General features: G+C 36.4%; 1 protein-coding gene across 10 annotated transcripts in view; it reads right to left on the bottom strand.

The window, feature by feature from the left end:
* ATP6V1H (ATPase H+ transporting V1 subunit H) overlaps positions 1-16,965 on the bottom strand; it is a 123,505-nt gene that overhangs the window by 73,344 nt on the left and 33,196 nt on the right. For all 10 annotated transcript variants that reach the window (XM_014838771.3, XM_014838772.3, XM_070481289.1 and 7 more), the window contains one exon: positions 12,433-12,625. In XM_014838771.3, coding sequence (XP_014694257.1) covers positions 12,433-12,625 — 193 coding nt within the window. The remainder of the gene's footprint in view (positions 1-12,432; positions 12,626-16,965) is intronic.

The raw sequence follows: 16,965 nt of genomic DNA, 5'->3' as shown, positions 1-16,965 counted from the left end.
AGAGAAGAATGGATAAAGAAAATGGGATACACACGTGCGCCAGTGCACGCAGACACAGACACACACACACACTCTCTCTCTCAAATATTATTTAGCCATAAAAAAGAAGGAAATCTTGCCATTTGCAAAAATACGGACGGACCTTGAGCATTATGCTAAGTGAAATAAGTCAGACAGAGAAAGACAAATACCATATGATCTCACTTATATGTGGGACCTGGAAAAAAATTAATTTAAAAATACCTCATAAATACAGAGAACAGATTGGAGGTTGCCAGAGGTGGGAGGGGGGCCAGTGGGAAAAATGGTTGAGGATGATCAAAAGGTACAAACTTCCACTTATGAAACAAATAAGTCCTGGGATGTAATGTACAGCATGTTGACTGTAGTTAATAATACTGTATTCTATATCTGAAAGTTGCTAAATATTAAAAGTTCTCATCACAAGAAAGAAAATTTTATAACTGTGTATGGGGATGGACCTTAACTAGACTTGTGGTGGTGATCATTTCACAATACATACAAATATCGAATCATTATTTTATACATGTGAAACTAATATAATGTTATATGTCAATTACATCTCAATTAAAAGAAAAGAATAAAAGTAAAATAAAACTTTTTAGATATTGAAAACTAAGATAATTGGTCACCAGCAGACATGAAGTAGAAGATATGCTAAAGCAGGGGTGGCAAACTTTTTCCAAAAAGGGCCAAATAGTAAATATTTTAGGCTTTGAAGTTTTATCATAGCTATTCAATTCTGCCATTATAGGGCAAAAGCAGCCATACAAAATACGTAAAACAAATGAGCACAGCAGCATTCCAACAAAGCTTTATTTACAAAGACAGGTGGTGGTGGGCCGGATTTGGCCTACGGGCTACCATAGTTTGCTTACTCCTGGGCTAAAGGAAATTCTGCACATCATGGGAAATGACACTGCCCAAATGAAAAGCTGAATCTTCAAGGAAAGAAAGAACCGCAGACTTGGTAAATAGTTGGATAAATATAAAAGACTATTTTTCCCTCAATTTCCATAATATAAATAAGACTGTTTAAAAGAAGAGTTAAAACACTGTATTACAGTGTATATAACAAATGTAGATACTATATAATAATATGATAACTCTAGCATAAAAAAGGGGAAACAGACCTATATCATTGCAGGTTCTTACATTTTACATAAGATAATACAATATTAACTTTAAGAATAATGGAAACAGTTAGGTATGCATCTTGTAACACCAAAACAACCTCTAAGAAATAAAACACTACAAAAAAGAACAGTTAAAAAGCCAATAGAAAAACTAAAATGAAATTTTAAAAAGGATTAACCTAAGAGAAGGCAGGAAGAGAAGAACAAAAAACAGATGAGACAAACAGAAAACAAACAGTAAAATGGTAGACTTCAATCCCACCACACCAATAATTACTTTAAACGACAGTGAACTAAACACTCCAGTTAAGAGGCAGAGATTATTAGAATAGATAAAAATTCAAGACCCAAGTATACATTTGTCTAAAAGAAACCCAAACTTTAAATATAAGACACAGATAAGTTGAAACTAAAAGATGGAAAACCATAAGCATAAGAAAGCTGGCATGTCTATATTAATTTCAAATAAAGTAGCTATCAAGACAGAATGTTACTAATAATAAAGAAGGATATTTCACAATGATTCAAGGTCAGTTCCTCAGGAAAATGTAACACATATAAATGTATTAATAACAGAGCTTCAAAATACATGAACAAAAATTTGCAGAACTGAAGGGAGAAATGGACAAATCCACAACAACAGCTGGAGATTTTAACAACTTTATCTCTTGGCAGTTGACAGAACCACTAAACAAAAAATCAGTACACAGAGGATCTGAATGACATCATCAACCACCCTGACTCAACTGACATTTAGAGAACACTATACAACTGCAAACTACACATTCTTTTAAAAGTGCACATGGTACATTCAGCATGATAGACCATAAGAGGAGCCATCAAACAAGCCTCAAATTTCAAAGAATTGAAACCATATAGAAAATGTTCTCTGGCCATAATGGAATTCAACTGAAGACCTTAAACTGTGGGGAGCCCTAAATTCTGACAACCTCTCCTTTTATGAGACTCTTCCCTCTTCTTTTGCTTTTGTGAGATTTTACTTACTATTCTACCAAATTTTCTGTTATCTTTTCCAGTTACTTTTCTTATTACTCTCTTCTAACTTCAGAAACACATCAAAGCTCTTTTGTTCATATGGTCTTTTGTTATTTTCACAATATATTTGTTGACTGGAGAGTTAAACTTCATATTTAAGACATCATCATAACTAAAGTTCTCAATTATACGCTCAACACAGTCAATACAACTAACATAGAACAGCTCTATGTATTCTTCTAAAACCACCACTCCTCTCAATTCTCCAAGGTAAGAGCACTTCAAAACTTAGTCATATTTGATTCTCTCCTTTTCTTCAACCCTATGTCAAATCAAGGTCTCCTCTATTTTTCCTTCAAAACATGTTGTAATTTCATCTCTCCATCCCATTATGAAGAATGAAAAGGTTATGAAAGAACTTAAGAAACTGAATTTGCCAGAAACAAACCCAGATAATCTGGTAGATAATCTGGTACTCTTTGAAGCCTCAAACTCAACAGCATCTTTGTTTCAACAAAATTACAGATGTGAGTATCACTTTGGCCTTTGTCCAAGTATTAGAGTGGAGGGATCTTGACTTTACTGAGAACAAGGTGGAATCCAGTGATATTTCAGATCTTTCCTTCACCAAAACTGCTACCCTTGTAAAATATATATTAAAGGAGTGCTTCTCAAACCATCTGTGGCAAAGACTAGTTTTGTTTGTTTTTAAATTTCCAATCAGTTGTGAACAAATACTTTTATAAGATACAATTAAAATGAATTTCTGGAAAAATACACTTAAAGACATGCAAATACAAGCTCAAATTTTATATTATTAAATTCAACAGACACACAATATTCTGTCAGATTTCTCTAAGTTTCTAAATTAAATGCTAAATTAAATACTCTCACTTTCTGTACTTTTCCTTGCAGGCTGCTAACCAACAGTTCCCAGCAACGCACTGACATGCAAACCACTTCTGAGGCAGCACTGTATGAAAGGACTCATCCCAAGACGAAAAATGTCTCAGTCTTACCAGAGCTCATCCACACCTAGTATCTAATGAGCAAGATAGATAAATTCCCGAAATAAGGAATGAGGGATAGATTTAGGAATAAAATTTCTTGGTACCAATACTTCTATGCCAAAGCAGTGGGCAAAACAGCCCCCATACACTCAAACTAGAGCAGGCCTCTTTGAAAAGGTTATGACTATGAACAGCCTGCAGAGGAAGATGTGCATATGTGCATGTCTGAGTGTGTCTATGTGTGTGGGTGTGAATTAAAGATCATGATTAATATAGCTAATAAAAATCCAAATTCAAGTTGGCAGTATTTCTTTCTAAGCCTTTCTGCTAAAAACCACACAGTTATAAAAATATAATTTATCTTATCACGTGACATATTATGTAGGCTCTTGATGAAGCAGAGCCAAAAAGAGAAATAAAACTCACAACAGATGTAAAATTCTAGACAACAAATATGATCTGCAATGTCTTTCTCAGTCACAGCCTCAAAACATTCTAATTTATTTCAAGAACTAAAGATTGACAAATCAGTTTAACCAATAGAATAACATTTACAGAGACCTGGAGTTCAGCACCTGTTATGAAAAAGTGAGAGTGACATTTTCAAAAATAAAATTCATCCAGCCAAATGGAAAAAAAAATAATTAGCAGCTGCTAGATTTCTTCAGCTCACAGTAGCTCAGCAAGCTTCCTCAAGTCTTCAGCATAAAAATTTCCTTCCTGAGTTTCACGATGTAGGAAAAAACCTATATAACTAGACTCTTCTCAAACAACTTCATCACTGAAATCTTTTTTAAAAGTTATAGGAATTACAGAATGATAAAGGACACTTTTTTCTCCCCTTTTGATGGTTTAAATGAAATGGCTTTACTATATCCTTACCAATGGCTCAATTTTAACTCAGTTTTGTACATCAAAGTTGTGGATATCCAAAAGACATTCTTCTGGTTTTCAGCCCTCTTCTGATTTTCAACCTAATGATTGTATTGTCCCAAATTTAGCACAGGAGAGTCCAAAAAACTAATATTCCTTCCAAGAGATTGGGTCTATTTTAAATAACCTGAAATCCAAATGAGATAACACACGTCCAAAAATTAGCATATTTTCCATGCATTGTGGGTAAACAATTGAAACTGTTAATAAAGTTTAAACAAGATTTTTAAATCTTGCTAAATATTAATAAAATATTCATGCTGCCTCTTCAGAATCAAACAGAGCAGCACTGGATCTTTGCTTAGGTTCAAATTAACTTAGCAAGGATGCAATTTACAGAGGTAGGAGATTTAAGAGGCAAAGTGCTATTATTCTATGGAGAGAAAAGGCAGGGAAATAAATACAGATTGAATATTTACTATCCCCAGGCACTTCACCTATTAGCTCATTGCATCCTTGCCCAATCTTGAAGCGAGTTAGGTATTACTAACCACCTTTCACAGATGGAGAAATTAGCTATGAGAGTTCAAGCTACTCTCCCAACAATTGAGTGCTGGAATTCACACCCAGATCTGTCCACTCCAGAGCCTACACTCTTTCTAATACACATAGTGAAAGGAAAATTAGAAAAGAGCTATACTACTCTACTTCTCAAATTTCTATAAAAAGTAGATAATCAATCTGGAGACCTCCCAAATCAGGTCAAAGGGAAAACTAAGAATCTCAGTCTGGCTCTAAGCTTCTTCTGACTTTTTGAGCTTTGCATATTGTAAACATTCTTCCTGACCACTTCATGAAGTCACTCCATCAAAGACAAAAATTTAAATAAAATACAGAGTCCCTGTGAAAAAGTATCTTGTCATATTCATCCTTCCATACCCTCAGTAACTAACGCATTGCCTGTCACATAATTGATCATCAGTAAACAACTGATACATTGATAAGTGAATAGATAATCCACGAATGAGGTGGGGAGAAGAAGGAAGAGAAAGAGGAAAAGGAAAAAGAGGGGAGAGAGTTAAGGGGGAGGAAAGAGCTCAAAGGTAAGATTCAACCAATATCAACTAACACCTCTCTTCTATCATATAACAATATTGGAGATACATGCTTCCAATGATCCTTTTATTTTACATAACAATGATCTAAAATGAAAATCAATAGGACGGAGAAGGAACTAGGCAGGACAAAATACTAAGCAAGGTCTGCAGGAAGCTCAGAATAGCTAGGATATAAATCATGCTTAAAGCAGCTTACGCTGAGCCTTAGATTAAATCTCAATCCATCACTATAAATTACTAGTATCTGATTTCTTCCTAGAAACTCACAGCACTTAATATATTACCTAAATAATACTTATAAAAAAACATGTAAGCTGATCAAAATTGAGGAAAAAAGATAAAAGTGTAGAGAAATATTCTTTGAAACAACAGAGCAGCTAAAATAAGACCCTGACTTCAGTAGAAGCTCTCTTTGCCACACTTATACTTTACTGCAGACAAATAAGTTACCTTATTAACAAATTATCAAAAGAAATAATTTTATGATAAATGTTTACAATCTTCAACATTTGGGAAAATAGATATTTTAACTTAAAAAATATAACTAACATAGAGAAAAGGGTAGGTAGTGTGGGGGATCAGAATTGGCCACCCCAAAATGTGTCTCTTTGCCTTGCCTTGATGATTTTTAAGAACAAAAGACTCTGAAAGAAACTTTCACCTTCCCCCTAACTGCCTAAAAGAAATTTAAAATAAAGGCCAGTCCCCAGGACAAGCTATTGCCATAGATAACTCTGGGTATCTGGTAGACTGGGAGGATCCTTGCTAAGGCTACTCTTATCAAAGTTCTACTTACCAAACATTTGCTTTTCCATTTCCATGTGAACTGCCTTCCTCCCCTATAAAGCCCCAACCCACCATCCCCAACATCCTCCTTTGTCTTTACTGAAGACAGTATTTAAGATGAGAGCCCCCACCATTTGGGGGAGTTGCTCAGTTCTCCTAAGTCTCTCCCACGTACACATGTTATAAAGCTTTGTTTGATTTTCTCCTGTTATTCTGTCTCATGTCAATCTAACATGTAGCTCAGCCAGAAGAACTCAGAGGGTAAAGGAAATGTCTTCCTCCTCTACAGTTGATATATATTGAACAGATACCATTCACTTCCATGTTAATTACTTAGGCGACTGTTGAGCTTTCTATTTCCCAGAAGTAAAAGAAAAAAAGAAAAAAAACAATAATAATCCAAGACATCTTCCCAGGATTGAAACTGGGAAACAGTTAGCCATTGATGATTAAGCAGCTTGTAACTCAATTTTTTTTCCTTTTTCTTTTCCTTTTACTGATTATAGCTTTCAGTTGTTCACCTGCCCACTGTTAACTGTGCTGCTTAGGCACTATGCTACCCGACTCCCACTAGGTTCCTATAGATAACATCTCCCTGGAGCCTGGGTCCCCACGTAATGGGTGTTTGATCTGTTTTTCAAGAACCAGAACCCCTTGTCCACTTCAGGCCAGTTGAGACCACCAACCCATCAACTGGGCCCACACAGATGTCCAATAAGTGACTTTTAGATGTTGAGAGACTAAAAACTCCACCTTCAGATCATGCTAACGCTACCGTTTTGTGAATGTGTGTCCTATGAAGAGGCACAAAGTCTGACTACGCTTCCAACCTCACTTCCAACCACCTATCTCCACACTGCAGACCACTCTGCCCCCTTACCCCATAAATATCTCTGAGTCCCCATTTTCGGGGAGGTAGATTTGAGACTTGTTCTCCTGTTTCCTCACTTGGCTGCTTTGTGATTAAACTCTGTCTCTGCTGCAATCTCCTCGTCTCAGTGTTTCACTTTCTGGGCGACAGGCAAAAACGAACCTGGTTCAGTAACAGGATAATCTAATTGCAAAGACATTGAGTCAAGAGTGATTACCTTTCCTAACAGTTTAGTGATTATAAAATATTTCTTATCTTCTGAAAAGAGTTTTCATGCCAACTTTATGAACAGCTTCCAATTTAGAAAAAGGTCCACATACTAACAGAAAACAGGGACTCTCTCTCTGTAGTACTGCTTTCTGGAATGTGTTTTGTTGAATGAATTTTATTTACTTATTTATTTTTTGGTGAGGAAGACTGGCCCTGAGGTAACATCTGTTGACCATCTTCCTCTTTTTACTTGAGAAAGATTGTTGCTGAGCTAACATCTGTGCCAATCTTCCTCTATTTTGTACGTGGGATGCCACCACAGCAGGGCTTGATGAGCAGTATGTAGGTCTGCACCCAGAATCTGAACCTACAACTCCAGGCCACTGAAGTGGAGAGCGAGAACTTAACCACTACGCCACCAGACTGGCCCCTAAATGGATTATTTTAATAAACTTCTAATACATCAATATCTTAACATACATATGAAAACTAGATGTAAGAGACTTTGAGGCAAGTTCATTCTCAATGTAGAATTTATGTAGCTCCAAGCAAGTAGATATTCTGTCACGGAATTTTATCATGATAATTTTAAATATGGGAACCAAACAAAGCAGCCAAAAATTTGAAAAGAAATTTAATTCAGTCAATAAAGAAACCAATAAAAATATATCAGTAGGGGCCAGCCCAGTGGTGCAGTGGTTAAGTTAGCATGTTCCACTTTTCCACAGCCAGGGGTTTGCTGGTTTGGATCCTGGGTGTGGACATGGCACTGCCTGGCAAAAGCCATGCTGCAGCAGGCGTCCCACACATAAAGTGGAGGAAGATGAGCATGGATGTTAACTCAGGGCCAGTCCTCTCAGCAAAAAGAGGAGGATCGGCAGTAGTTAGCTCAGGGCTGATCTTCCTCACCGAAAAAAAAAAAAAAATGTATATATATATATATATATATATATATATATATATATATATCAGTAAATTCAATACCACCACCCTACTCCCATAGAAGGTTTTTCTACTTTTATTTCAGTATTTTTGTTCAGTCTCTCATATAGTCTCAAATACTTACTGATGGCCTACTATGTGCCAAGTATTCATTTAGCCCAAATTTATTTTCTTAAAAGGCATTATCATATGAGTATATATTAAGTCCAATGATGGACTTAAAACAGATGATATTCCTCTCATCAGACACATGAGCAAATGGAGAGGCTAAGCAACTTGCCAAAGGCACAGAGGCCAGCCCAAGAGCACAGTGAACCCGACTTCCTCTGTGCATGCCAGGCACACACACTACCAACCTGGGTGCACACACTCCTGATAGTAACTGATGCCAGGCATGATCTGACCAAATTGTGAAGAGACAAGAATTCAGAGACTCCTGCTAACTATTCAGCTTTTCAGTGCCCACTGCAATTCATCCAGAGTTGATCCCCCATACAGAAAGGGAACAAAGATTATAAATTACAGGTATTAGAATACCAACAGGCTTCCATATCTAAGAACAAAATTATGTTTAATTTATACTTTTTTCTTAGTATTTTTCTATGTACCTTATTTTTTAACCATAAGACCATATTATCTTACAAATAAGAAGATCAAACCATTTTCATTTCTTAAAGGATAAGCACTTAATTTGGAATAGAAGACTTTAATAAAATAAAGGCTCCTGTGATTACAGTAAGACAGAAAGACAGAAAGATAAGAGAAACTCAAGACAAAGACAAATAAACTAGAGGAACTTTAAGCTTTCAGAAAATAAAAATATCGAGTTGAAAAGATGTAATACATATTCAACCATAGTGAATAAAATTTAAAAGAGGAATCAGCTCATATTCATGCTCCATCAGAGTAGGCACAGTGCACAATAGAAAAGTAGATCTGACAGTCTTATTGGAAGGCACTGGGCTTTGGTGAGTGATGTCTGTGACTATGAATACAAGTTAGAGTGAGTTAATAACAGGATAGCTGAAAGATCTGTGTTGGCCCCACAAGCTTATCGCCCAGAATGGTAATAACAATCAGCAAAGTAAAGCTCCATTTTACAGAACAAGTCTGTTCCTTCAGAAAGCAAATGGCCACAAATACCAAGACTGTATCTTCAAGAGCCAGATTTACGTGCTCCATTTATTCCCTTTACATTCACTCAGGGGGTGGGGGTGGAAGCAATAATCAATCATACAAGAACAAATTACTGACAATTCCACAAAGTCCTTTCTTCACTTGTTAACATTTATTAATCTCTCTCCACCTTAGTTCTTCTAAATCACTCCCACGTATCCTTCAAAAACCTCTTCAAGCCTTCTCCTCTCTGGAGCTTTTCCTAAAACCCCCTCTTATTACCCTCCACCTCTTTCACATTACTTTTACTCTTGCACATTGCTTATCATTTCACTGCACTGACATTATTTATTTACAAATTCTGTCTTCACTGAAATACAAGCCCTCCAACGTCAAGCTATATCTTAGGCATTTGTGTTTCCTAACAATTAGCATAATGCCTGGAATATAAAAGTGACTCCAAACTGGTTTGTGAATTAAATTGAGCTCTAGCAATAAAAGGAGACTGTCTGAAGATCCTATTTCTAGAATTTTTCATCCTTACTAAATGAATAAGAATATAAATAATGAAACACTTAAGTAGAAGAAAAAAATGCATTCAGTTTAGTTACTAAAATACTTCAGAGCAGAGTCTCATTAACACAACTACTCTGCTAAGTGTGCTACTTTGATTTAAGAATTGATTATTACTTTATCTGGACTAGACTGAAATTTACCTTGACAGCTCACGTGCACAGTTTGCTAGAAAAACTAATGGCAGAAATAATATGGCGAAGCAGAGCAATAGGGAGGTACCACATTTACCTATTTCCTAAAAGTAAACTTCTCAAGGGCCACAGAACAACTTTTACATGAAAAAGAATGTTACTTTGTGTAAATAAGGATAATTAAAAGCAAATCTAATGCATAGAGCAACATTTGGTCAACAGCTGACCGGCATTTATCATATCTAGCAACTTGGACTTTCATTTCACTTTCCACTCTTACAACAGAATTTACTCTGAACCTCTCTTCTCAATGCCTTTCATTACTCATTCAACCATTGTTAGGCAGCTAGAAAAAAAATGGAGTTGAATCCTTTCAGCTGGTATCTTCAGCAAAGGAATCTGAGTTCCTCACTCACATGACTTAGGGCTCTCCTTTTCACAGTTTACCATCCTTTTAATGCCACTCTTAAGGTTCCTGAGAAAATGTACTGAGAAAAAGGAGATGGCAGAGTGGTTAAGAGGATGGCTTTGAAGCCAGGTAGATCTCACTGAAATTCCAATCCTATCGCTTACTAAGGAATTACTCTCCAAGTCTTTGTTTCCTCAGCTCTAAAATAAAAATAAATAATAGACACTATTGGATAATCATGAAGATTAAATAAGGCAATGTATGAAAATCACTCAATCAATTATAATATTTATTATTCTCGGTATCAAAGACAGGTTAGCACGATGATTAAGATCATGAGTCATACGCCCAAGTCTGAATTCCTGCTCTGCTGCTTCCTGGCTATTTTGGCAAATTACTTAACCTTTTGTGGCCTAACACCCATCACATGGAGTTCTTGGGAGATTAAACTCGTAACACATTTAAAGCAATTAGAACAGTGCCTGACACAGAATAAGCTCTAAATAAACATTAGTTACTATTATTAACTACAAACATCTAGAAAAGAGTTTATACATATCAAATTTTAAAGTTTAAAACGTGATAAGCGCTATGAATAAGCAATTTATAGGAGGCATATAAATGGCTGATAAAAATGCTCAGCTTCATTCATTAGTAACAGAATGCAAATCTAAAACGATTTCATTTTTCACCTCATTTTTTGTAATTAAAAGAAAGATATTATTAAATGAAAGTGAAAGAATAGAAAAACATGCACCTCCAATGTACTGTTGATGGAAATGTAAATTTCAACATTTCTAAAAGGTGATTTGATATCATCTACCAAAATAGATATATTTTGCAAAATAGTATATTCTTTGAACAGCAATTCCATCTCTGGAACTACATCTGACAGAAATACTCACTGAAGTGGGCAAACACACGTAAAAGAAATTGGAAACACCTCACATGCCCATCAATAGGACACTGGCTAAATAAACTACTTCACATCAACACAGTAGAATATAACCATTAAAAAGAACACTGAAGACCTACAGATACGAAAATGAAACATACTCATTATATATTGCTAAGAATAAAGTTATAAAACAGTATTTATAATATGATGCCATTTTTATTTTTAAATACAAAACAAAATTACACACCTATTTATCTCTAAATGCTTAGAAAAAATCCAAAAAATGTTAGCATCTATATTTGGCAAATGTGATGTCTATGCTATTTAAATTTTTGCAATACATCTGTACTACTTTGTATTTTTGATTTGTTGTTGTTTATTTAAAGGGAGCATAAGAACAAATTATGGTTAAAAGCAGATTCTGAAGCCAATAAAAGATCTGCATGTCTACCACCTACCCAGCAATGTGGCCTCTCTGTCTCAGTATCCCCATCTGTAAGACCAATACTAATACTAATGATATCAATATACTAACAATAACAATAATAACTGCCATGTTATAGGGCTGTGGTGAGCACTCTATGAGATATGCCCACTGCTATTGCTCTTGGGCAGCATCCTCCAAAGACAGCAGGTCAGCCAAGCCATCCCTCAGAAGCCCATTTAAATGCTAAGGCGACCAACAAAATTATCAACAGACAATTGTTACAGCAAATACATTGGCTCTGGGTAACCAATTAACAACACATTCTTTCTGTGTTACAATTGCCTGACAGCCAGAAGACCTAGGATTCAGTTTCTACCTTGGCTCCCCTGCTGTCTTCAATTCTCTTATCTGTTCAAGTGCAGAAGGTGACTTAGATAATCACCAAAATTCTAATATCCTAATAAAATAACTTTACAGCTCAAAATAATTACAGATCTTTATATTGCCTCAGAAATATACTGCTAGTCAGTAGATCCAGAATTTGAAATACAACACTACACTAACATAAGGGCTCCTTAAGAGAAGAACTTCAGTAACAGTCTCTTGGAACACACTACAACAAAAAGGGACTTCCGCTAACTGAACGAAATACAATTATATCTCCTTCCACACATTCTGTAAATCATACATTTCATCCACTTAAATGATTTCCTCCCCCCGGTCCTACTCCCCCAGGCCATAAATACAGATTAGTGATATTTGATTCTGTTCAGCAAGACTTCACAGTTTCATAACTACATAGTGAACAAGCAACTTTTTCTCACCTGCTAAAAAGCCCTCAAATATACTCCACAGTGAAAATGCCTCACGCACACACACACACACCATTAAAAAACTCCACAAAACACTTACACGGAATGCTGCAAGAATGATTCTTGTCACTTTCTCTTTGACAGATTCTTGAAGGATATCAGACAGAACGGGAATGATATTATAGCGCCGCAGGTGTTCACACATTTGAGGACTGAATGCCAGGAGCCATATTGAAAAAATCATTTGATACTGGAGTTGAAAGCCACACTTGTTACTCAAAACTCCCATTATGCTGAAAAGGAACACACGTTAAGAAAACATTTAACAATGTATGACAGTGCAACAAGAAAGAAATAACTGATTATTCTTTTTGCACTAATAGAACAAGTCTTTCTGAATTATGTTCTCAGTTTCTTTTCCACCAGAAATAACAAGCAAGCTAGATCCCTACTCATAAAGGGCCATTTCCAGCACAGCTTCACTTAAGTATCTTGCGAAAAGTCACAGGACTTCAGCAAGCAGAAGCATTTGCTGCAGGGAAGCAATGAGAAAGGGAACCAGACAGGCAATGAGGCAGAGGGAGTGTAAGAGGAATCTGACAGACACTGAAGAGGGTAAAATCAACAGGACTTGGTCACACAATGGATGTACACCTTGATGAAGTCAGATGTTATATGAAGATTTTGAGTCTGGATGATCAGAAGCATCAGTTATAGCTTTAAAGATATTTAACAAACTCAGAGAAAAGAAGGATAGGTTTGGAAAAAACCTATAATGAGTCTGGCACAGCCAATCATTGAATTTGGGGGTTAGAACCTGAGAAGCTCCTAGTTCAGCCTCCCATTTTACTGATAAGGAAACTGGGAAAGCTATATGCAAATGAAACTGGTTACACCAAGGAAGAGCACCGAGGAAATTTCCCCGGGGGATGCCTACATTCAAACAACAGAACACAGAAACCATCAATTAAACCATTAAAAATTACCAGAGGGGTAGAGGGGTCTCAAAACCCACAGAACATACGACGCAAAGAGTAAAGCCTAATGCAAACTACAGACCTTAATTAATAAGACTATATCAATATTGGTGCATTAATTGAAAAAAATGTACCACACTAATGTAAGATGTTAATAACAGGGAAACTATGGCAGGGCAGGTGTATATGGAACTCTCTAGACTTTCAATTTTTCTGTAGACCTAAAACTGCTCTAAAAAATAAAAGTCTATTAATAAAAATAAATTTTTAAATCTAATTTTACAATCTATAACTACTAACTTAGTGGAAGGCTTGTATTTGTGCCATTTCTCCATTTTTGTGATTTATACACAGTTATAAATTTGCTGAATTACCTTTAATTTTTTCATGCATGATTTCTCCTTTAAGTCTTTTCTATTTTGGGTTGTTATGTAAGACTTGCTTTTATTTAATACTGATGCCATTATTTCAACAGCTGTAAAATCATGTAATTTTATACTATGAATATTCTAGTACCTGGTTTTCTTTCGCTCTCTGATTGTTCCAGGTACTAAGGCAAGCCTTCTGCACTTTGCTTTGTGATGCTGTGGCTGAGACTTGAAGCCACAATTCTGCTTTACGAGCTGGCTCTGCCAATAGGAGGTGCTTGAGGCTGACTGCAAGGATGGAGGAAGAAGGGACTTTCTCCTGCTGGCTTCCTGGTCCTGTAAGCATCACTCCGGCAACATTTCTTTGCCCCAGCAGCACCGTTCTTTCCCGTGGCATTAGCTGAATTCATTTTGCAACAAGCTTCACTGCAACCCTCAGAGACACCAGCACCAGGGGTCTGGGCCCCTGACCTGTAAGACACTTCCTCTGAGCTCAGGGACACAAGCCCCAGATGAGCAGCACTCCCCCCTCTATGGTCTGTATTTCAGTTTCACGCAGCCCCTCCTTGAAGCATGTAATTTAGCAATTTTAGTAATTCCAACTTTCTTACCTTTGCTCCCCAGCTTTAGGGTAGTACTGCACTTGCTACCTCTCTGACATTTGAGAGTCCTTTTGTTTGTTTCCAGAAACCTAGTTAACACATTTATACCTAGTTAAAAGCTCTTCATATTAAATTATCTCTGTTTAAATAAAAATTTTCAAATAACCAGAGAGGGTAAGGAACGCTCAGAGCCAATACACTGTTGCTAAAACCAAGACAGAAAGGCTTTGAAAGAAAGAGTGGTCAACACTGATGAACACTGTAGAGAAGTTTAAGAGTTTCAAATTTGAATAAATTGAATAGTTAATATTGCTTACTGTCCTCCAAAACACTAAGTGCCAGTAATTAGAACAGCAGTATTTGGTTAGCCTCCGTATAGCATTAGGGTCCACGGGGCCAAATTTTAGTATTTGAGTTTATTTTTTTTTTAAGATTTTATTTTTTCCTTTTTCTCCCCAAAGCTCCCCGGTACATAGTTGTATATTCTTAGTTGTGGGTCGTTCTAGTTGTGGCATGTGGGACGCTGCCTCAGCATGGCCTGATGAGCAGTACCATGTCCGCGCCCAGGATTCGAATTGACGAAACACTGGGCCACCTGTGCGAACTTAACCACTCCCCCATGGGGCCGGCCCCATTGGAGTTTATTTTTTGAGCAATTATAACTACTTGTAAAAATTGCTGTTTGATGAATTTTATTCTCTCTTACAGGTCTTCTAAAGAACAAAAAAAAAATCTACTTTTTGTATAATAGAATAAAATTCAATTTATTTTACAATTTCCATACAGGCCTATTAGACCCATTTATGAAACTAAGATACATCATGGGATGTTAGTGATTTTATGTTACCTGTAATTTGAAGAATTACACTATTTCATCATCCTACATATTATTCCATCATTATTCATTCATTATTTCCAACTATGCTAAAAAAAACTAAAGACTAAAATTATAAGCAAATTGGAGAATGATGGAATCTACTAGGAAGACAATATAATAGTGAAATAATTATCTTTTCTTATCGTATTGCCCAAAGTATTGCATCATTCTTTAAGAAGGTAAAAAGACTGGAAATACCATCTTTGTAGTCTACCTTTTGATTTCTGTGCAGAAGAGAGTTAACATTATAGTCCTGTGACAGCTATCCTTAGAAAGGTCTGCTTGCAAAGCTGGCCCTTGGCTGGTTTCTGGAAACTTGACCGGTAAACAGTTCCCTACACTGACACAAAGCTTTTCCTAAATGATAAGGATGGCTCAAATGGATTGATAAAGAAGCCTCAAACCGATTCCTCTAAACTCAGCCTGTGTCTTTGCCCTCATGATCCAGCTGTGTATCCCCCACTCTGTCTCTGAAATAAATCTCAGCCATGAGAACAACTACATGCTGAGTCTCCGCTGTCCTGCTGAGTCTCCCAACACAGTGTGAACACAGCTGAGAATTCAGAACTTTTTATTTTCCTCCCATAATGGCAATTACCTGAAGAAGGTGTTTCAGATTTACTAGATGAATCAGAAGTTGAAAGCAAAGAGATAGACAGCATTCTATTCTGTAATAACGATGGTGAAATTGGTAACATAAGTAAAATCAACTGTGAGTCTTCAGATGACTATATCATAAACGTATTTTCTGAAACTAAAGAATCAATGAGTGAGCAATATATTTCTAAGGACAAAAAGGAAATACGGTATTCTCAGCTGGTTAGCCACTCAACGTGAAAGACCTCAATACAATATTTTGCAACAAAAACCTAGACCATCCCGTTTTGCTAAAAGAACATGTGATGGTTTTCTTTCATCTTTTATGATGTTTGCGCATCAAAATTCACTTACTACAAAAAGGTTTGCTATGTAAAAACATTAAAATTTCTAATGGTTGTTTTTCAACATCTCTTTATTCTTAATTCTATTAACTATTTATAAAATGACTAAATAAATATATTTTTATTTATTTTTTTTTTTTTTCTGAGGAAGATTAGCCCTGAGCTAACTGCTGCCAATCCTCCTCTTTTCACTGAGGAAGACTGGTCCTGAGCTAACATCCATGCCCATCTTCCTCTACTTTATATGTGGGATGCCTACCACAGCATGGCGTGCCAAGTGGTGCCATGTCCGCACCCGGGACCCGAACCAGGGAACCCCGGGCCACCGAAGTGGAACGTGCGCACTTAACTGCTGCTCCACCGGGCCAGCCCCTAAACATATATTTTACAAAGGGTCCAGATAGCAAATCGTGATGACTATTTTTCCTAACACATGGAGGATTAAATAAGTATAAACAGATTGAAATTTTGCATATTAATACAAGATTATTAATTTATTGAGTCAATGGTTATTAATTCATGACAATTCAAATAAAATTCATAAGAACACCAATTTGCAGAAGTAACCTACCCAGAGAAATTGCATGCAAATACTGGCTGAGAAGATCTAAGCTATTTGGTCCCTTTGGCAGGAATATCCCTACCCTGGAGCTGGATGTGTCAGCCTAATAGGGTCTGATGATACAGCATCAAGATCATTTAACCAAGTCCTCTTCATGTGAAGCCTTGCTCGCCAAGCAACCTTCTGTTGATAAACTAGCTTCCTGTATAGATTTTCCAACAAAGAAATGATGTCTTCACTAACTGAAAAGAGTATTTGGTTTCAAGGCAGTGAGATCACTCATTATGAATAAATAAATTGGCCTTC

Source organism: Equus asinus, chromosome 12 (genome assembly GCF_041296235.1).
Source record: "Equus asinus isolate D_3611 breed Donkey chromosome 12, EquAss-T2T_v2, whole genome shotgun sequence".
Classification (NCBI taxonomy): domain Eukaryota; kingdom Metazoa; phylum Chordata; class Mammalia; order Perissodactyla; family Equidae; genus Equus; species Equus asinus.
The sequence above is the reverse complement of the archived record's forward strand: the minus strand, read 5'-3'. Positions and strand labels throughout refer to the sequence as shown.